This window comes from Motacilla alba, chromosome 3 (assembly GCF_015832195.1).
Source record: "Motacilla alba alba isolate MOTALB_02 chromosome 3, Motacilla_alba_V1.0_pri, whole genome shotgun sequence".
Lineage (NCBI taxonomy): Eukaryota > Metazoa > Chordata > Aves > Passeriformes > Motacillidae > Motacilla > Motacilla alba.
In genome coordinates this window covers 34783566-34806190 of record NC_052018.1, presented here as the reverse complement: position 1 = coordinate 34806190, position 22625 = coordinate 34783566, and the positions used below count along the sequence as shown (strand labels likewise).

The following is a 22625-nucleotide window of genomic DNA, read 5'->3' as shown; positions in this document are numbered from 1 at the left end:
TCCCCAGGAAAACATTCCCAGCTCCCTCCTCAGCTGTTCTTCCTATGAGTGAGGCACTCTCCAGATCCTTCACCAGCCTTGTTAACTTCTTTTATACTTGCTCCAGTCATCCTTGTAGTGAGGGGCCCAGAACTGGACACAGCACTCGAGGTGCAGCCTCACCATTGCAGGGTACAGGGGGACAATCGCTGCCCTGGTCCTGCTGGCCGCACTATTGCTGGTCCAGACCAGGATGCCATTGGCCTTCTTGGCCACCTTGGCACATGCTGGCTTAAATTCAGCCATTGTCAACCAGCACCCCCACATCCTTCTGCACTGGGCTGCTTTCCAGTCAAAATATTTTGTGCCTGTCGGATCACATCATCAGCCCAAAAGGTTAATTACAAGAAAAAAAAAATCTAACTGCCAGCAGCTCCATTTTAACATCAGCATTAAGGCTGGGATAATTCCTAATGCAAGTAGCCAGACCATGAGCATTGATGCCCTCAAAAAATATTTCCACTTTATTTTAGATGCTCAGCCTGGTGGCCATCACTTTAGGAATGTATTATAAAATTTATGACCTGCAACAAGTCTTTTAAGTTTTAGAACAATATAAGTAAAACTTAAAAAGATCCACTTCAGGAATTTTTAACAAACTGTATCATATCTAGATTAGCAAGCTGAAGTCAAATGACCATTTGTTGTTGAGCTACTCACACAAAAGTATTAACAGATCTATTCAAAACTCCAAAGAATATCTGAAGCTTTTAGCAGTATGATACTTAATCCTAAATTACAACTGAAAAAGCCTCAAAGTGCCTAAGGTTTTGAGAGCCAGTCCTGGGGAAAACACGCAGCTCTGCTTATCTCAGCAGAAAGCTCACTTTGGAACTTTGAAAAGTGTCCCTTCACTTAACTGCACTATAGACACTAAATTATGACTGCTCTCAACTACAGTCTTCTGAAATAACTTGTGACCTATGGGCAACAACTGACAACCAGATCCTTTTCTAACTTCAAGTCCAATAAACTGAGGAGGGGCACTGAAGAGATGACAGATCAGTTAACCATAGCCAGTCACTATCAGAAAGCAATTTTAGCCTTTTTAAAGGGTATAATTAAGATATTTTTCTTGAATGTATTAATGCAACTACAAGTCTTGCTTCTTAGGAGGAAGAAATATCCATTCAAGACAACAGGAAGCCATAAACAGCACTAGATGTCACACAAAACAACACCTACATATACTAATGACAACATCTAGAAGGGGAGTAGCTGCTCTACTGCTTTCTTCTCCCAAATACTATTAGGCTGCAAATTACTGCCTCATGATAACTCATTTTTAATAATGGAGTGTAAAAACCACACTGACGGAAATAACCCCACTTAATACTAGTGCAACCTGTCAAATATTTTTAGATATTTCTGTGGTCCTGACCCTGGTAGCTGAGCTGTCATGTTTTTATCTTTGGATTGTGTCACAACAAAGGATGCCTGACATCAGTCACATGGTCACATGTGAAGTTTTGTGGGAGACCAAGACTCCATGGCTCTATTTTGAGTTCTCAGCTGGATTACTAAGCTTGTGGAAACCTTTTTTTATAGCACTTAAATGAAAATACAAAAAAAATTTTGCAGAAATACACAAAGTAATGTAAAATTATTATTTTTTTATTATTTGATGTAAACTTTACATTTTACCAAAGGTACTTTTCTTCTTTGTTTACAAAGCCAGAAATGTATCTGGATCACTTGCAAGTCAAATAAGAGAGATCAGATGAAAAGGAAAATTTTTCAATGACCGATTACCTGAGTTACAGTGCAATATTTAATTTCAGACAGTATTGCTCTTTGGACTTTTTACAGTAAGAAATAATAAGCTTTATCAAGTCAAAACCTTTATCAGAGCTTGTTGCAAATTTCAGAATCCTCATGAACCAACAACATGAAACACCTGACATAATGTATACTACACTTTTTTGCTTGCCTCTACAATAAATTAATACCCTGGATGACTTAAATATTAGCAAAAATATTTACAAAAAGAAGATAAAACACAGTATAAAACTTTTTTTCCAAGATATGCTTCTTCCAAGAAACAGTTTGGTACCAAGAGTGAAATTTCAAGTCTTACAAAATTGTTTCTCACTTATTTAAATTCATGAAGATAAATAAATAACACTGAATTATACAAACAAACATTGATATCCTCCTATGGGTTTATGCAGTGAAAGCATGTATCTCTTCTTGAGAGTATCCCAGGTCCTTCAGATATCTGAAAGTCAGAAATCAAGTTGGCAATATTAGTATTTGGAGCTCAAAACCCACCACAGACACAGATGAAGTATAACTTCAGCACTACTTCCTTGTTTTTATTCAGACATGCACATTCAACTTTATCCCTGCAAATACGTTTAGAAAACAATCAATGCCCAGGAGCTACATTAACTTTTTGGATAATGTAAACAATTCCTAAAAATAAATACAGATATCATCTGAATTATCTCAGATTTTTCAAGAGGCAGCATAATTATTGGCCTGAATACACGTTGACTTCAGTAGGACTACAGAAATGCAAATAGCATCATACTGGTTCAATATTTTGAAGCTGGACTTCACTAAATTTCAAGAAAAATTCAGAGGACCTTTATCTTAAAACATGCATAAAAAATAAGAAAACACTAGGTACAGACACAAATAAATGCATTAATTTAAAAATAATTGAGAAAAATGCTTCTGATAGAACAACTGCTTTGAACTTCTGTAAATTTATCAAGCTAACACCAAGAAAGAAAGCTTATTTCCTATTATTGCAACTTTTCTATGAACATCAAATTAAAAGCAGCACTTAAAAACTTGGGGAAAAAAGGTCACTGTTAAAGAGTTGCTTTTAAAAAGTTCTGAACAATGTACTAAGCAAACTCATGAAACTTATATATTCCTGCTACTTAGCTACACATAAATACAAATATATTCCTTAAGTATGGTGCAAGATGCTTTTTTTTTAATTCCTTTTTTTGTTTGTTTTGATTTTAAAAATTTTCTTACAAAGCAGACAACAATAAGCCATTTTTTAAAGACTACCAAATCAGAAACACTCCAGGTGATTAGGCAATCAAATTCTTTAAAATTTCTCACTTTCCAGTTCATTATTTAAAATACTTACTGTACTCCTTGTTCTGTAAAAGGTGCTGGACCACAGATGCAGATAAGCACTTTGGAATCTCTTCTGCTTTTCACAAACTCAGACAGAAGAGATAGAGAAATCTTCCCCTGTTTACCTACCCAGTCTTTTGATGGTTGTGAAAGAATGAACTCAACCTCAAACCTGGTAAGCAGAAGAATATTTCATAAATATTACCTCTGATTAGAAATCTGCTACACAAAATGCTAGTGACCAAGACACTGATGTTTCCTATGATTATCTTCCTGTTCTGCTCAGCTCCCCACTGCAGTATCTCATCTCACAGACATTTAGTCATTCCTACTGATCAAGTCAGTCAAAATCACCTCCAATATTGCATATTTATTTAACCAAATCTTTCAATGTTAAAAATTCCAGCTTTCTATTTCACCTTAAAAAAAAACCCCAGCTGGCACCAATTAAGATACTTAAGCACAGATTTTACTGCTCCATTAGCACTTTTACACAAACACTGGTGTAGCTCAATACACAAGCAGTGAGATCAGAATGCTTGGCCAAACTTGTGAAAATGTCAGTACAATTTCAGTAATGAGAAAACACTCATTACTGAATGTTGGTTTCAAAAACTCACTAAGAGAATAGTAACTGAGTAAAAACCAAGCACTTCTGTATCTGAGGCTCCTATGGAAAGGCAGAACAGGCTTTAACTAGATTTGCACAATGTCTAGACTACAAAGCTTTGAATGTGCCAGACATCACTAGGGTATGAAATAGTATTGATTTTTCACTTCAATGTTGTGAAGGAACAAGGGATTTCTACTGAGGAAGAATTCAACTAAGAATTAACAATAAACAAAACATATTTTTATCACATAAAATCTAAGCAGTGACAATTTATCTTGTGGTAACAGCAAGGGAACTGAAATTAAAGGGTAACCTGATAATCCTGTGTCTCCTGACAGAATGATGGCCTGCTGAATTAATTTAACATTACATGTGCACTACTTGCATTTTCATCTGCAATTACATAGTAATTGAGGGCAAAATGCAACAATTATTAAGAAAAAATTAATGAGCCTATTTAAACTTTGAATTTCTACATAAATATTTTCATAATCAGTGACCCCAAAAAGATTTTTAGAAGACTTCTCTAAATTCACAATATTTCTCCTGCGGTACATTCTCCTTCTCTGTTCTGTGCTCCTTTTTGCATAGCTGTGTTTTCTATTGTTAAGGCTAAAGCAAATTTTTTTCTACATCAAAAAGCTTCTCAGTTTTAAAAATCATCTCCAATAACCATCTATTAAACACTGTAAATCAAATATTCCCATGGGACCTACAGAACATAACAACACTGCCTCTGCTATGCATCTGTGAGCAATGGATCTCCTTCTCCCTAGCTCTCGTTGTGTTCTTAGTTAAGAGCTTACAGAATCAGAATCTATCCTTGTGCCAAAGCTGAACAGTTAGTCTAAGCCCAGGACTTGTTCTGTACACAGAGATGTTACAAGTTGTTCTCCACAAGACTTAATTACCTTTCATCTTTAAGAGCTAATTGCTCTAGCTGGTTTCTCCAGAGTATGTCATCCTCAGTTTTGTTGAAGAAGATCAGCTTCACTGTCCTTAAAAAAAACCAAAACAAAAATTAAAATTAACTGCAGATTGCTTCTGTTAAAGAATCAGAACTTAAGGCATCATACAGAAACCTTTTACTTATATTTTTTGTTTTCTCCAGAGGCATTATAAGTCAAAATGAGGCACACTGAACAAGCTTTGAAAAGTTTGCCTGGTATAGACAAAACAGCCCCAAATCAGCTATGCTCCATCTTTAAATACTAAAATCATCTTATTCAGAAACTAGAATGTGCCAGAACCTTTACATGCTTCCCAGGGCCCACATATCTGAAAACATGGAAAATTAAGCCCACTACACTAAAACAGTGCTCTAAATGTTGGCACAGTGCACCACAGCATCGGTGTTACTCAGGTGGAGGGAAAATCAATAAAAAGTGCATAGGAAAGACATGCATTTTGTTCATGGGCACAAAAGGAGAGACTGATTATTCGGAGAATGATGTTTTGAGACACCCTACTCCCCAGGGTAGACAAAGGTATCTGCTGCAGTTCTGCTCAGTATTCAGCACTATAAAGAACAGAAAATTACAATCTTGGAATAAACTGGTCACAGTCTTGCTGGAAATAAGGGAGAACACAACTAAAATGAAGAAGTGAAAATTTAGATATGATCTCCACTAGTAAGGAAAAGCTGGTTGACAGAATGATGACAAAAATTTAGATAACAAATAAGAACCTTCATCAGCCCTTTGTAAGGAAAGAGGGTCAATCTAACATACTGGAAACTACTTCAAGTGATGTACATTTTTAAAAACACTGGTATGAAAAGTCATATGGAAGTCTTCTCAGAAAGAAAGAGGAGTTGGAGACCCTTAAAGGATTTCAACATGGAGGAGGAAGAGATAGAAAGTTAAAAAATTACTTTTTGAACAAGACTAATGATGAAAGTGGGACACTATAAAAAGTGAATACGAGAACAGAGGGGTAATTTAGGAATGAAAAGCTGGAGACAAAGATACAATGATCAAGGAGAATAGATTACCAGCATCCTATACTTGTGAAGAGCATTAGCACCCTACCTAGTGTTTAGTGCCTTTGTGCTTCAGTCTTCTTTAAGAAACATACCCACCTGACTGCAGTTATACACAACCAGTTAAAGGAGCAAAAAATCCTCATCTGAAAAAGGAGCATAGAGGACCAATATTCTTTTATAGTTAATACCTTGGCCAAATACAATTTGGCCTCTAAGAGAGGAAACAAGGCTGCAGAAAAAGCATCATGACTTGATGCACAAAAGGATAGTGCAGCCATGAAGGGAACAAATTGTTTTGCCCATTTACAGTAGGCAAGAAACAGACTTACAAGATAATAGGCAGACTTCGTTTAGACAGTAAGAATGAAAATCCGATTATCTAAGCCCATTACAGCAAATGCTGCCCAGGAAAGCTGAAGATTCTCCAGCATTCACAGCACAGCCCCAGAAGTTCAGCACCACTCACCCAGCACTCCAGACAGGTGCTTTGGCACCCTCAGGAGACAGGTCTGTCATTGTACAGATGATTCCTCAGCTTTCTGCAATTTGTGTCCTAGCATACACAATCCAAGCTTATGGCTAGTTACTTTGCAAAGTAAGATCATTCTATGCAAATCATAGTTATACTGCTCATATATATATACACACATATTAATCTCATACAGATTAACATACATATATTGAAGACAGTCTGGCAGTGCTTTCCCAAAAAATAAATTGAGGGTTAAAAGGCAAACATAAGGGCAAGGAACCAAATTGCCTAGAACAGTCAGAAAAACAAAGCCTTAAAGAGTTTACATATAAATAGAACCTGTCTCAGTTCAAGTCACTCCAGCACCTAACCAGCCTCCACAGCAAGAAGGAAAAAATTCATTTACTTTGACTAGTAAGGAAACAGATGCTGCTGCACCCTAAACTAACACTGAGTTCCCATGTGAAATCGTGCTGAAAAGAGCTAAAAATGTGTTCCCAAGCACTTTGTCAGAAGACTCATCCTCTGGCTTCACAAAGTCAGTCAGCCAGCCACTTTTTATCTGCTACTGACAATACCAGACATTTTGGAAGAACCAAACAATATAGTCTCTCTGCTCAGAAAACAGGATTATACGTAACTGCTGAAATATAACAATCTAAGAATAGTGTCTGGATTTAGGTTTTTTTTTTTAGAAACAAAGTTTCGCAGTCAATGTCATCATTTGTAGCTTTAGTATGAAGATTAGTGTACCATTAACCTCTCTATGTTTCAAAAGCAGAAGTGCTAGTTCTGCAAGATATAACAACCTGTTCCCTTGACCAAGAACAAGTAATGCTTTCTTCTGTAGATTTTACAGAGTACAGAATGCATATACAATACACATCTTTTCATTAATTCGAATATACTTAATTCTGTACTTAAACAAGTGACATAAATCTTCTGAGACAACTGGAACTCATCTGGGAACAATGTGTTAACTGCTGCTTAGCAGGTCAAAACCATTAGCTAACTATTCTAATGTATCAGAGAGAAGCCATAAGTAAACAGCTGCAGCCATCCTCAGGCCAAAACTCAGTATTTACATTGTAATATTTCCATACTAAAAAAGACACTCAAATGTGAAGCTAATAAAGAAAAAACCCTCTAAGTTTCTACTCAGTGAGATCATTTGTACCCTGACTAAAATTCAAAATGCAAATCAGTCCATTATGTTGATGGTAGCTCATAAGCAAATGTGGAAGTTGCCTCAGCCTCTCACAGACTCTTCCCTAAAGCATGCTAGTGTAAGTTGAAGAAAAATGCTTTCATACTATTTTATCTTGTTAACTGTTTTATTAACACTAAAGCTTGTGTGTCAAGAAGTCCACATACCTGAGACAGCTAACTTCAGAGAGAGCAAAATTCAGCAGCTTAACCATTGGTGTGAAACCTGTGCCTCCTGCCAATAAAAGGAGATCTTCTGAAGTTTGAACTTGTGACTTCTTGAAGTTGCCTTCAGGATTGCTGACAGAAATATAGTCTCCTTTATTTAAAAAATTAAAAAGTAAACATTAATTGGATGAAAACAGGCTAATCAGCATTCTGATTTTTTAAAGGCCATTTCATATTGCCTTCGTCTTTGTAATATTAGGGTTTCTTTCAGAAAGGTACTATACACTTCACATAAGGATCATTCTTGTTAAAAGAAGAGATGTACAAATAAAATGTTATGTCTTGATGGATTTTACACAATGAGAACACAAACATTTGCAAAGTCAAGTGTTAAAAATCAACCTCTGTATCTGAAATGGAAAAGGAAGCGCATCTTAAGCCCCATAAAACAGACCTCCTTTCTTTATACAAAAGTACAAGAAGTTGTTCTCAGAGCATATGGCATCAAAGCCATGAACTATGATGTGTGATACAGTTCACATACATCACCCTGGAGAGAGCTTTCTGTAATGGACAACTCCTATTTACAGGGAGGACAAGCCTTTACACTCAGGGAATGGAGAGTAAGATTTAAAAGAAGTTTTAAGTAAATCCTGATTAAGTAGGTAAAGAATCAGAACATCACAATACTCAGACAGCGAATCTTTAAAAATAATGCAATTCTTGCAAAACCAAACACAACCCCCCAGCATATATTTACCAATTTGTAGGTGGTCAAGTGCCTGTGTGAACAGTCCATGGGGATAAATTTTAATCATTAAATATATATGCACACTATCATGGCAAGGTGGTTCTTGGAAATCCAGTGGCAAAAAAGGCAACACAGGTGTGTATGGTTTTACTACCTCTGTCCCTAGAGAGTAGACAAAAACACAGCTCAAATAATATGACAAGTACTCTACATCCAGATACTACAAACAAATACCAAAATGAGTGAAGAATAAATAAATAACTTGCATATACCATAAAAATAAAACCATCCCATGCTTTTACACAAGTTATTACTTTCCACTGCACCAGTTTTTACTACAGAATTGGAAGCCTTCTACTTCCAATTAAAAACTTGAGTATGTTATTTCCATGCTACTTAGCAATTCAGGAAACAGGACGAAAAAATCTTGAGTCATCCCCAAAGAATACGAAAATCTAAACATTTTCATTAATTTTCAAGTACCACAGCTTGATTTATTTTAAACAGCAGATTTTTAATACTGCACAAGTATATTTTCTTGTAGTATCATTTCAAAAAGCTATTGTATAATGACAGTAATATCTCAAGAGCTGGACACTACTAAAGAATTAGGAAGGGAGGAGAAGGAGAAGGTCAAAACAGTTCTCAATTAATGGATGTTTAAAAATTCTTCTGAGAAGTCTCTACCATGTATACTGCAATCTAAGTGCAGTGACCAGTGTAAATATTATTATGCAAATTTTAATAAGTACCCTTAAAAATAGTAAATTGGCTAGTTCTTTGACCTTCTGTTTTCTAAGCTTTTGTAAAATTTTGAAGAATAGTACATTGAAGACAAGCGCATGATTTTCAGGACACATTCCTCTCATAACCTCACATTATTAATATTGCACAACTGGAGTGTAAAGCAGTGTTACCATGACTACTATAAATCCCTCAGAAGAAAAAAAAAAAACCAAAAAATTGCAACAGTACCCTCCCCATTTCAAAAAAGCCGCAAACTAAAAGGAACTGACTAATGATACATATACATACACTACATACATATACAATAACCTTCCCACACTTCAAAGATGAACAGCACTGCTTTGGCTTTTTTTAAAGGGAGAGTTTGCAGTAGAGACAATAAGGTCACCAGTAAATGCCAGCCATCTCAATAATTAGCTTTCCATTAATATTAATCCAGTCAGTTCATTATTAAGTACTGATTGTGATCCTGGAAGCAGAGACTTGCTAACGACAATCAGGGAGTTAGTGGCCATGGACTTGGCATTTTCCCAATACTATGAAAAGGATTTATGTAAATATATCCATTACTACATTCTCAATTTTTCTTACCTGCAATAATGTGTTTGAGGTAAACATGTTGTCCAGTGGGAACGTGGAGATGTGTCCCCTTAGGCAACATTAGGCAGAAGAGTTTGGTGTCATGGGTAACTTCTGTCTTAGAAACCAACTTGCATTTTCTGTAGAACAGTCCTAAAAACATTTTATTGTTATTTAAGTCTCAATCTGTCATTCTGTTATTACATATCTTTCAATAAGAGAGACAAATGTGTGTATTTCTCTATATACTTATAAATAGATGCTTCCTGTATGATTACTTATTATAATTTTGGACTAAGGACTCATTTATAACATTATTTAAAGAGCCTCTGAGTTATTAACTGGGAATAAACAGAAAAGCATAAAAAAGTATCAGAACCATTTGTACCACATTGCACCTGCACTGAATTCCCCATACAAGGACAGCATGGGTAAACACCTAAGCAGACCAAAAGCAGCTGATGGGATGAAAATGAAACAGAAGCCAGCACCCCACCACACCCCTCAGCAACAGACTGCCCACAGCCACCCAGCAGGCTGAGGGAGGTGATTCTGCACCTCTGTTCTGTTCTTGTGAGACTTCACCTGGGGTACCATGTTCAGCTCTGGGGTCCCCAACATAAGAAGGATGTGGACCTGCTGGAGCAAGTCCAGAAAAGGGCCACAAAGTTGAACAGAGGGCTGGAGCACCTCACCTGTAAAGATACACTGAGAGAGTGTTGGGGTTGTTCAACCTGGAGAAGAGAAAGCTCCAGGGAGCTTATAGAAGCCTTCAGTAAAGAAGATGATCATGAGTAATTTTTTCTCCTCTACCTTTAGGAGAGCATTTTTCAGCCAGGCCTTTGTTTCAGCACTGCAGTATTTTAGCTCCAACCTGGAATATTGGTGTGATCACAGCATCACACTGCCTAAACAGGTTTGTAACTCAACCCCAGTGGATATTTTTATGTAAAGCCTCTCAAAATTTGGCAGGTACATGTATGAGAATACTTGAGCATGACATCCTTCTAACAACACTTTCTACATTGGAGCAATTTCAGTGAAGCAACGTTTTTTTTCCCCTTTTTTTCCATGGTATTGAAAAATACTCATGTTGCTCACATGAATAGCTGAGGTACTCATGAAACAGGATAAGATGCAAAGGAAATTCCAACCAGGCATCACCATGAGGATGGTCTGGTCAAACACTGGGGCAGTTGCTCAGAGGGAGTCTGTCTTGGAGGTATTCAAACTTTGACTGAACAGCTTTGAGCAGGAGGTTAGATCAGATGACTTCTAGAGCTCAGTCAATCTAAGTCAAGCTACAACTGGCATTTTTCTGCATACACTGGTTTTCCTAAATTATTCAAAAAGCTACTAGTGAGTTATCCACTACAAATGCCTGCAGAAACATGAGGTAAAGCTTCTGACATGGAAGAAATATTTCTTTATTAAGATTTTCTCACATCTTTCATCTAACATCCTACAAATCCCTTATTTTGAATGAACAAGCATTTCAGATGAATCAAAAGAATGCCTAAAGCCCTGAAAAAGTGGAAGTCAGTAATTCCACTTCATACCAATCTTGAAGTAAAACAAAACATCAGCATTTCTCCAGCTATATAAATAGTATGAAAAGTTTGTGGAAACTTGTTCTCAATCCTTCTTTTGAAAAAAAATACACAGATTGCAAAGCACAGTAGCCAAATAAATATGCCAAGATTGCTGTCAATTTTGCAGACTTAAGAATTGCTTAAAAGGATGCGTGAGGGTGGTAATGCAACCCTTAACACTCATCAGCCAATACTCTTATGCATATTTGGGCGTGGAGAAAGAAGATAAAAAACTGATTCATCAACTGATTCACTGCTCCCTGACAATTTTTTCACCTTTCCAACCTGACTAATTTCAGCCTTTTCCTCATAAACAACCTTTATCTCCCTCTTTTTAATTGCCACACAGAACTTTTGTCCTGATTCATTCAATATAACTTTCCTAAACTTTCTAAGTAAAAGTTTAGTTTAGACTGTAGTCTTTGCTACATTAACTTAGCTCATTATCAGTCATTCCTACAGAATCTGAGGCCACAAGCAAAAGCAACTGCCAAAGCAGAAAAGCCTTTCAACAAAAGGAGCCAGGCCCTAGTAGCAAGCTTAAGCCAAACAGTTGGTTTTGTCAACCCACAAAGTCACATTACTGTCAGATGGCAAAGATGTATGATTTATTACTATACAGAAGCAAAAGGTTCTCTCAATTTTGGATCACAATGTCAGTGTCCAGCAGCAAATCCAAGTTTTTCAAAAGTGACCAAAGTAGATAGTGAGGAGGTTAGGTTTGATAAAACATTTTGCAGACATCAAGTGGCAGCACTGCAAATCCTGATCCAGGAGAAGCAGCCCTGTAGCCCCTCACTACCAAAGGCTTGCCACAAAAAACCAATACAATCATGGGCTAGAGACATCACTCTCTAAATTCAGCTTCTGCCTTTGCTGGAATCAAAAATTACAGCACCTTGACTTGTAGGCATATAAATTCAGCTTTAGTAACAAAGCTGCTGTACAGATAACAATAGCTTTTGGGGAGTATCATCCTCCTGCATACTGCATGTTCTTCCTTGTCATGAACGGGAGCTTAAGAATTTTTCCCTAATGATGTTTTTTGCTTTTCTTCAATGATAAAACTTCAGTGACAAGTCTTATTTCTTAGTTACTAGTCATAATCCTAGTGATGCTGCAGTGGCAGCATCAGCCTGTTGGCTTGGGAAAAAAATGAATAGCTCCACTACCTTTCCATCTTAGGTAGAGGAATTCTACCCCATTCCCAGCAAGCCTTTACCACCCAAACATGCCCACCAACCAGCTGAATGTTAATCCTTATTTTGTTCAGGTAACCTCGTTATGGAGCCTCAAGTACTACTACTACTGCCAACATAATGGAGATTAGACCACAGAGCTAAAGGAAGGTGGCTTCCTACCACTTCCACCAGCAGCCCAGTCTGAGGACTTAAGACAACCACAAACCCTCACTGCTGACTATCAAATCATCAGTGTCCTCAAATGCTTCCGTTAATTACTAGATTTCACAAGCTATCTCATACTATCCAAGAAGGCCAGCCGTGCTCTGCCCAGATGGCCTCTCTACCCTCCCAAAAAAAAGTTCCCACTGAACCAACATCTTCTAAACTTTTCCTGGTCACGCAGCACTCGGTCACAGCATCAGTCTCACTGATACACAGTAAGTGCTGCGGCAGCACTCTGCTCCCTTCTGGTACTTCCAACCAAAAAAATCTCTATGATCTTCCACTTGATCTTTACAAAAACCACTGCACAAATCAAGGAAATTGCATCCCACTTCAGTCCTCAGAGGCAACAGCACCTTGTTTCCTTACTGAACATCTGCCAATAGTTGCACACTCTTTAAAACAGCAGAACTTATAATTAGGTTACTTTTCAAAACAGGAATCTGAGTAGAAGTCCAGAATCATTTTCAGAAGGAAGAAGCAGTTTATTCTCTATGGGAAGAAATACACACACACCCCCAAGTAATCCCTACTAACATGTAATTTTTTAATTGCATATGGCTACTGCATTTATGTGCATGCCTCCTCATGAGTGGGCTTCCACACCTTATTTCCCAGAAAAAGCACCAACAAGAAAACTACATCTTAATACCTATATAAAAACCTGCACTCTATCACTGTGCTGTATGATATTTTGGTTGGTTGGAAGGGGTCAGGTTTTAGGGGTTTGGGTTTTTGTTTGTTTCAATGAGAAAGCTCTATCTTACTGTTTACACCGCATTTAAATTTCACAGGATGCCAGACCTATGACCATAAGCTTTTGTTTACACTTTTAATGATCAGTTTCATAATAGCTACCCAAAGTAATGTCACCAACTCCCCTACACTGAAAATCTAATTATACTGAATTGTGTTTTCGATGAAATACTGTGGGTTATAAATAATTATTTCTCCAGAAAACGAAGAACTTAATCCTTCTTAAAGAGTAAAAGCAGTATTGAATATTCTTATGAATCTCCTGACCATCCTAAGACACAATGCAGTTAACTGCAACTGCAGTAATTTTGAAAAAATAAATCCCCTTCAACTTTGAGGAAATTCAACAATTCTGTTCATTCCTTCCAATTAACTAAAATACACTAGCCAAAATGTTAGTATAGACTCAACAGGAATTTGAGAGTATACAGGCAATTTATCTGGGAGCATGACTTTCCCAGCCTATGGAAAAAAAGTAGGGGCTTATGTTAATTGTTTCTTCATATAATAAAACAATCATAGGCTTCCAGTACCATCTTTGCATTATGTCATTTTTCCTGAAGAATGACCTTTATAAGTTTTTTGTAGAATTTTGACATGTCTGCTTCAAAAATAAATATCAAATAACTTCATAAAGTATAGATGGTTCTGCCCATGTGGTGGTCACACAGTTGTCCTTTACAAACTCATTTATGAATGCTGTCATATCAACAAGTAATAAAGACAAAGTAATAAAGATATAAAATCAAGTAAACTTTTCAAGTGTCAATCTTGGGTGGTGTTCAGCCCTTCTTCCTGTGCTCTGAATACAATGGAAGTGTTTTAACAGGTCAATATACACAGAAATACTAAAAAATTCAAAGACAAGAAAATCCTAATTAATTAAACACCATTTCTCCCATAAACACTCACTATTCACAGCCTTGCCACCAAACTGGAATCATTATGAGTAAAATGATTACTTATATTAAAAACCATAAGTTACCAAAAGAATTAGTAATACACAAAAATTGAATAAAAATAAACTACAAAAAATAAATACAATAAACTACAAAAAAAAGGGTAATAAGATAACATTATCTAGAAAGCATTGGTTACTAATTCTCAGTATGTATTTTATCAATTGCATCTAACCTTCCTAATTTGCAAAGGATCTATAAAGCCACTATATCCTATATCTCTTGTTCTTTCAGATTATCTTCTCATTCTGTTTCCTATAATCTCAAAAAGCGATAAGGAGGGAGAAAATGAGCAACGGACGGTGGACAACACATTAGATCAAGGCTGTAGATACAGAGATAGATACACTTAGATACAGAGGATTATATCGAAAAATCTAATTTTAACGTGGATGACTCAACAGTTTCTGAAACTCTGAAAAGAAAAATTACATTCCAAATAAGCTAGAGGTAGCTAGAGAGATAAGCTTTTCTGCAGTCTTCCTTTTTGTACCACAGTAATCTCTCAACTTTAAAGGCCCACGTAGCATAACTGAGGGCCAGTAAGAGGTGTACAACATGGTGAGCAACATTTCATTAGCTCTTAAAAATGCACAGCTTTGCCTTCACACAGAATAAGGCAGACTGTAATCCAACAGTCAATTTTTGAGCATTATTAGATAGAGTACCAAGAGGGCTTTTGAGAAACTAGGTGACAGCAATAATATCAGGAGTGTGCTTATATTACACAATGTAATTGTGCAGAAATTTTTAATCTAGCTGAAAGAAACCCAAACCCATACTGATCACTGTAACATATTTTGGTGCTGCAGCAAGTTCATAGTATTCTGTTACCACAAAATGAATCCATATATAACATTTACTGCTTCTTGTAGACACAGCTTATTCAGAGCTGGCTTTAGTACCTACACATGACTTGAAGTCACTCATTTAATCTGAGCTCAAGTTACAAAGATGCAGTGTACTGGAACAACCTTGCAGCACTGACAGATGTTACTGTATCTATAGTAACAATGGCAAGTGAAGGTTTTTGATACTTCACTCCCACTGGTTACTCCCATAATGATTGACACATGTCCATGCACGCTCTCCTCAGGGTCTGCTGAGGTTTTCATATGGACAGAGATGTCATTAAGCTCACAGGTAACCATGAGATGGAACAATACTCAGGCAATGTTCCCCTTCAAATATTAGGTTCACCTTCAACTCCACTGTGAGACAAAACAAACCAAGAAACTAAAGCAAAACAAAAAACCATCCGCCAAGTCAAACCCTTTCCAGGAAAATTCCCGAATAGCTTTATTCACAATTTGCCTGATCTTTAAAGTGAAGGTACAACAATAGAAAAAGAAAATCCTGGAAAAAAACAAATATAACTGACAAGCTCCAAGAAGTCCTAAAACAGCTGGTAGCTGGCCATAAAATTGCTTACCTCTGTCTGTGCGTTTGATAAAAGTATTATGACCCTCACAGGGCTGTCCCAGCATTTTCCAATGAACATTATCCTTTTTATTTAAGATAATCTCTACTTTCCCTACTTTTTCAGCAACATTTACTAAAAGAGAAAAGATTTCATATTGTTACTTTTAGTTACACTTTGTACAAAAAATATTTCACACAAACTATAATGAAATTCAGAACAATTACTCATTTCTCAAGACACATGTAATTAATTCTTTAAATTAGAATATCAAATTAAAGGTACTTCCAGCTATCTCTCTATAATGTTTTAGGGTGCAGTTAAAACAAGCACTAACAGATTATGCATAATTAATACACATTATTTGCTTAACAGATCGTGGAGCCAGGACAGCTTCACAGACCATCTGGTCAAGAAAAGTGCTCATGAACCCAGAGTCCTCATGTACTGGAAATTGTTAGGTATCATTACTTTCTACTTTCTTTTCAAGGCCATTTGAATTAACAAATAAATCCAAGAAAGTCTCAGTCTAAGCAAAGAACAGTTTACAAATACACAACAGAACTAGCTCTTTTAGCCTTTAGTCATAATTAGAGGGATCAGAGCACTATCAGCTTATTACTTTCACAGGCCCAAATGCCACAATTAAGAAGAAGTATTTAATGTTATGGCTTGGTTTGATTGCCTCTGTCAGGAGGTAAGCAAAACTGTGAAGTATCTGGTAAGTCAGAAAAATAAACTGAAATTCCACATTCTGATATCAGACTCATAGAATATCATGAGTTGGAAGGGACCCACAAGGATCATGGAAGTTTAGCTCTTGACTGGACTATCCTAGAAGAGATACAGAAGTGCTTCAAGAGAAAGAAATTACCAGCCACATCTTCTGAAACTGCATGATCCAAGTCTGAAATAAACACAAACAAACTCTGTGTTAAGCAATAAGAAAACTCTATTAGGGCAATCATATATACACAAAGTATAAGTAAGTCTAGGAATCCTGAGTGAATTAATAATACTAAAAAGTTATGCATGTTTATTTGGCCTTGAAATTTGACTCATGACTTCTACAAGCCTCATGCATGAAGGCATTATTTTTCCCATTACTTTTAACAATGTAATGTAAAGCTCAGGTAAAGCTACCAATCTGCAATTATTGCACTTGCCCTTGTGAATGAGGACTTCTGAGTAATCGTAAGAAACACACTTGAAGAAAAATGTTACACAACTTTAAAATCAATTTCTTACTGCATTTTAATCCATACGTAAGAAATTTAGTACATACTAAAAAAAAGAAGATGCGAGTTGATAAACAATGTGATTCCTTTACATCAAGGCACTTTAACCATCTCTAATGAAAGAGGAATAAAATATTAATTGGTGCATGTAAAATGCTAATGGTGTGATGAGAAGGTTTTAATACAGGAGAATGAAAATTCAATACTTTCAACTGCAAAATTACAGTACCTACCAACTTCTACAAGATATGAGTGGTCATCCATGATGATTTCTCCCCTTAATTGTTTGTCTTGACAGTCAACTATCACCAAGTCTGCATTCATGTCCTTTCATAGCCAAGGGGAAAAAAAAAACCAACAATTTTTATAAAGTTCTCCTAGAATTCAAGCTAGATCACAACTGGATCTTGTAATTCTTCCTTCATGAAATATACTTACCTTCTGCTTAGTATATATGACAATCGTGATCAAACTATCTGTTTGGAACCAGTCGTAACTGTAAAACAAAAAATACAATAAAGAAAAAAATATATACTTTCTTTGAGCATATCAAAACATATTTAACCCCAAGCCTTCAAACCGAGCTTGTTTAACAAATTTACAAGCCAAACATATTACTTAGTACTTCTGAAATTCAAAGTTCAAAAATTCAAAGTCAGTAATTCTGACAAAACTACTAAAATAACTATCTAATTATGTATTCTGATAGTCACTATACTGTAGTTAAAATTGTATGGGAATTTAGTAAAACTTAAAATTGTTTGGGAATTTAGGAAAATTTAGTTTTACTTAAAAAGCACATGTATTCTCTTTGTAGTATATGAACCTTGCTTATGGATGATTAAAATCTTGAGTCCAGAAAAAAGCATTAAATAGGCAGGGTGGCTTCCAAGAGTTAAAGATTTGATGCACATACCACAAAACCACAGTTACCTTCACCTCCACAAATAAAGCTTCTGTATTAATTCCTTTGTTCCCAAGCCCAAACCTTGTAATAAATCCAGGGTACAGTAAAAAAAAAGAAAAGAAAGCCTTCAATCACTAATTACTTGCATGGCCTTACACTTGCCAGGAAGTAACTTCCATCTACTCCTGGACCAAAAAAACAGGGACAAAGGGTGGAGAAAACACTCCTGACAGCCAACACATCTTAGGCTGCACACCTTGCAGTCACATGCCAGAATATGCCAGACACACATGGGAAGAAAGGCAGCAAGGTTTGGAGAGCACTTCAGAAAATAAACCTCATTCCAATTGTTTACAAGCCACAGTATTTCATGATGCATGTAACTAGCCCAGAGAACACACACTCCCAGGGGATTTTGATGCCAAGTGAGAAACTGGACCAAAGGCATCATGGAGTAAAACGATACATCAGTGACATCAGCAGGCATATCACAGTGAGCCTTCAGGGCCTGCTTTGCATACTGTAGAAACTTGAATGCAGCTATCAATCTCAATACAGTCCAGCTTGAAATGATGCCCTTTTCCAAAGCACAGCAATTGTTTATGGACAAACTTGTTAAAGTCAAGAAAGTAATCAGTCCAACTGGAATCACTTCCCATGAGTTTTCCCAAGAAACAAAGGTGAGGAGCCTGCATATATAAGTCATACATTTGTATACAATCACGGCAGCACAAGATTTAGGAATCAACAAAACAAGCAAAGAACCATCATCTGTCCATATGACCTCTGGCAAGTTGTTTTAAACCTGAACTTCAAGTTTCCTACTTATTCAAGGATGGTAATGACATATACTCATTTAACTAATTTCAAGAGGTACCCATGGAAGAACTTGCCTTGTATTTACTAAGAATTGCACAGAATTCATAAACAGAATGTTCAGCAGACTATGACAGGCAAAGGCTTACCTCGGACTTAAATCTTTAGCAGAAGAAGTCAGTACTTTCTTCTCAGGAAGCACACCTGCAAAGAGCAGAGTCATTGAAATATTTGCTGGGATGCTTGCTTAATATAAATAATACTCAGGTATGTTTGGTTTGTGGTTTTTTTAATTGAATGTTCTAAGTGTTCTTGAACAATATTTGGTGGCTTTATTTCCACAGGTAGCTAGACTATATACATTTTGTATTTAGTTTTTATTCAGCACTTTCTCTTGGAGAGCAGGGATCTAGAACATCGAGGTCTACTTCAGGACTTAGGAGTTCCCTACACCACAGTACCTGTGTTGTACTCAGTTTCATCTGTTATTAGCTTGTGTTTTTACACTTTGTGATAGTGAAGCACAAAAAGACAAAAAGATTATCTGAGTGACTTTCCTTTAACAGAACTATTTGTTTATACAATTCAATTTGAGATGTCTGATCTAACCTAATTCGCAAGCAAAATTTCATGTCAGTCAATTAAGCAAAGATGGCAGCCTAAATCTTTCTACACAGCACTTTGCTAGGAATTTTCAGAGAATTCAGACATTCACTTTAACTATTTAACTGCATGAAACAGTCTGAAACAGCCTTTGCTGGGAAGCAACAGTTTATCAGTCTTTCAAAATGTCAGTTGTACCAACTTCTGGCAAAATAGAAATTGAACATATTTGGCAAAAACTTTAGGACAGAGACAGATAAAAGCAACTGCAATCCTGCATCAGTTTTAACACAAAGAAGCTAAATAGAATGATGATGGAGGAAGCTGCAGACTGAACAGCTGGTAAGTGCTGGTTTCAAGCCCATTCAAAGGCAAACCTTGCAAACCTGAAATGGCTATGCATAAAATAATTAGCACATGAATTCTCAGTTACCCAGATTATTATCTTCTAAATGCCAGTAAGTTTTCTAGTATGACTAGAAGCTTAAACATGTAATTGAGTGGCTCCAACACATGGGAAGTTGATAAAAACAAAAAGAGCCACTCTGGTCTAACCCAATCTGTCAAAACTATTTGATCATCCAGAATTAACCCAAAGCAATTAAAACTCAGTCGAATTACTCATTCTTTGATCCTTAATTACTCCTAAATACACAACATCTGCAGCTGCCAAGGAAGCTAAATGATAGAGCAGTCAGATCACTGCAAAAGAAAACCAATCACCTAATGATAAAAGCCTTCTGAAAAGCTAAGCCTTTCTTGAGGACACACATATGAATTGCTTGGTCTCCAGGGATAATAGGAATCCATGGTCATACATACTCCTATTTGCTTTAGCAGGTCCAGAGAAATATATGAACAGCCACAATAAAACAGAACATTCTGGCAAACCAAGTTATTTATGAATTATTTTGAAATACTGTAAGATGCTACACGAAAACAGTGATTCATGCTGCAATAAAAAGACGGTTCACTGATCACCTGAATCACTAATTAAGCAAAGTGCTCTATTAGTCATGCTGATCACAAATAAAGAAAAGCTGTGGGTGAAGCCAAAGGCTGATGGCAGGCATGAAATGAAGAGTTTAATGTGACCAGATTAACAGCAGAATTACAACCCTGCACATCACGGGACTGCTTTACACAATCCTACAGGACAGCAAGGCTAGTGATAAAAGTTCTCATACCATCTTCACAGCCACATTGGAAAGAGCTGGGTTTGCTTGGTGGATTGCATCACAGACAGAAAGTGAGTAGAACCACCAGTCACAAAAGGTGTGACCAGCATACCAAGTCCAGCTGGAGGCCAGTTACTGTTAGGGAATAGGGAATGCTGATGTTTTTTTTTTTCTCACAGTGACTAGCAACCTACTGGGCACACACTCTCCCAGTCAGAGCAATAACAAATCATGCAAACAGGCAAAACACAGATGGTTAAGGTTATTAAAGGAAGCAGAGAGTCTGGAGAAATGGGCTGACAAAAACTTCATGAAGCTCAGAAGGAAATGCAAAATTTTGCACTTTGAAAAAAAAAAAAAAGATCTGGCAAAACAAGTGGAAGACCTGACTGGATAGAAAAGACTTGGGCAGAAAATCTTCCTGGCATTTCACAGACAAGATGACGTTGCTTGTACATCTCATACCTCCCTTATCTACACTATTCTACTGCAGTCTTATAATACTTTCAAACACAGAATTCACAATACTTGGGTAGGATTTTGCCTTTTGAAATTTCCACAGATCACTACAGCCTGACTACTGGATTCAAATGGAAAGAAAGAGAAGTGTGGATAAATACTGCTCATTCAATGATATTCACCTAAGTTTGAGATTCACTCCCAACTTTGCTCCAGGTGAGAACTTACCATTAAGCTGTTTCTTGTCTTCAGACACAGCAGAAGAAATCTCTGCAAGCATTAATAAAAAACAAGCATAACAGTTAAGAAGCTACAGTACTTCCCCACATCATGCTAAATTAGCCAAAGTAAGGATCTCCAAGTAAACCTTCCAAAAGTCTTAATGGAATGACCAGGATGCTTCAGACATCAAGAAGCAACAAATAAATGCAGCACTGATTACCATTCCAAAAGAGAATGTCTAATTAAAAAATTGGTACATGACAAGCACCAAAAGTTGCACAGCTCTAAAGGATAAGAAATGCAGGAACTCTTAAGACTTCAAAAAAACCATCACAATTGCACAAGATTATCTTGTGCAATTATAAACTTCATAGCTAAGAAGCTCACTCAACCTGTTAAGAATTCCAATGACACCTGTCTCACAACATCACAGAGTGGACTGCAAATCTGACCAATACAATCCTTAGAAATATGAACCCAATCCTTGGCAGGAACATAGGAAAAAGGAAAGTTTTCTATAAGCTTCCTCTGCCAAATGATTTTATTTTCAAGTTATCTGAGTTTTTCATTTATTCTACAGAACACTACAACTATTCCAAACCAACCGACTCCAGCAGAAAATAAAAAAGAAAAGATCAAGCAGGTGAATTACACATCATCAATTCATTTTTAAGGTTCTCAACTTGATGGGAAAGGCACTGCACCTCTCAGCCACATGTCCTTCTGTTCACAGTAAATCTGTGGGGAGAACAGACCTCTGGATACATCTTTCTGCCCTTCTCTACATTGCACATCTCAGAATGTCCTTATATGAAAGGCCCAATTTATATTCTCTCATACAGGAGCCAAGTTTGAGAAGTTGGAAAAACAATTTGTTCTTCCTGCTCCCTTTTATGAAAACCAAAACAGGAATGTTTCTTCCCTGTTCTTCCATATCCTTCCAGTGCTCTGCATCACACCAGCCAGTGTTAGAGAAAAAAATGCAAGAGAGAAGAAAGGCTCCTCAAGCAAAGTACCAACCATATGGTATTCCAAAACTACTTGAGAGCTCTTCAAGAACAACCTTCATCAGAGGCTTTCATGTTGTGCCATTCTAACACAAAAATAAAATACTCCACCCATTTTTAGCTGAGGTATAAAGAAAATACTCCATAAATTTTTTGTTGAGGTAACATTTGTCTGCATATTCTGCTATACACCACTTTATGGTTTCTGCCATGATGGGCAAATTGTTCACAAAAACTTCTTCCTAATGAAAGGTAATTTTTTGTATTTAGAAACCTATTCTCATTTCACTACATTTTAACACACTGCACAGAAATCAGCACTGCAATTTTAAGAATGACGTGAGATACATCGAAGGCAGAGCCCTACCTCTCTTCCTTGGATGACATCACAGCTCTCAGTCTAA

At 36.7% G+C, this 22625-nt stretch overlaps 1 protein-coding gene across 2 annotated transcripts in view; it reads right to left on the bottom strand.

Annotated features, from left to right (window-relative positions):
- Window positions 1-1633: 1633 nt before the first annotated feature.
- LOC119699219 (cytochrome b5 reductase 4) overlaps window positions 1634-22625 on the bottom strand; it is a 30231-nt gene continuing 9239 nt past the window's right edge. The window contains exons 5-16 of one of the 2 annotated variants that reach the window (XM_038132393.1): window positions 21221-21262; window positions 18902-18956; window positions 17468-17525; window positions 17263-17356; window positions 16666-16698; window positions 15804-15926; window positions 9671-9811; window positions 8342-8494; window positions 7582-7732; window positions 4663-4749; window positions 3149-3310; window positions 1634-2257 (exon numbers count right to left, since the gene is read on the bottom strand). In XM_038132393.1, the coding sequence (XP_037988321.1) occupies window positions 2203-2257; window positions 3149-3310; window positions 4663-4749; window positions 7582-7732; window positions 8342-8494; window positions 9671-9811; window positions 15804-15926; window positions 16666-16698; window positions 17263-17356; window positions 17468-17525; window positions 18902-18956; window positions 21221-21262 (1154 nt within the window). In that variant the 3' untranslated portion in view covers window positions 1634-2202. The remainder of the gene's footprint in view (window positions 2258-3148; window positions 3311-4662; window positions 4750-7581; window positions 7733-8341; window positions 8495-9670; window positions 9812-15803; window positions 15927-16665; window positions 16699-17262; window positions 17357-17467; window positions 17526-18901; window positions 18957-21220; window positions 21263-22625) is intronic. The other variant, XM_038132394.1, reaches the window with a different exon arrangement.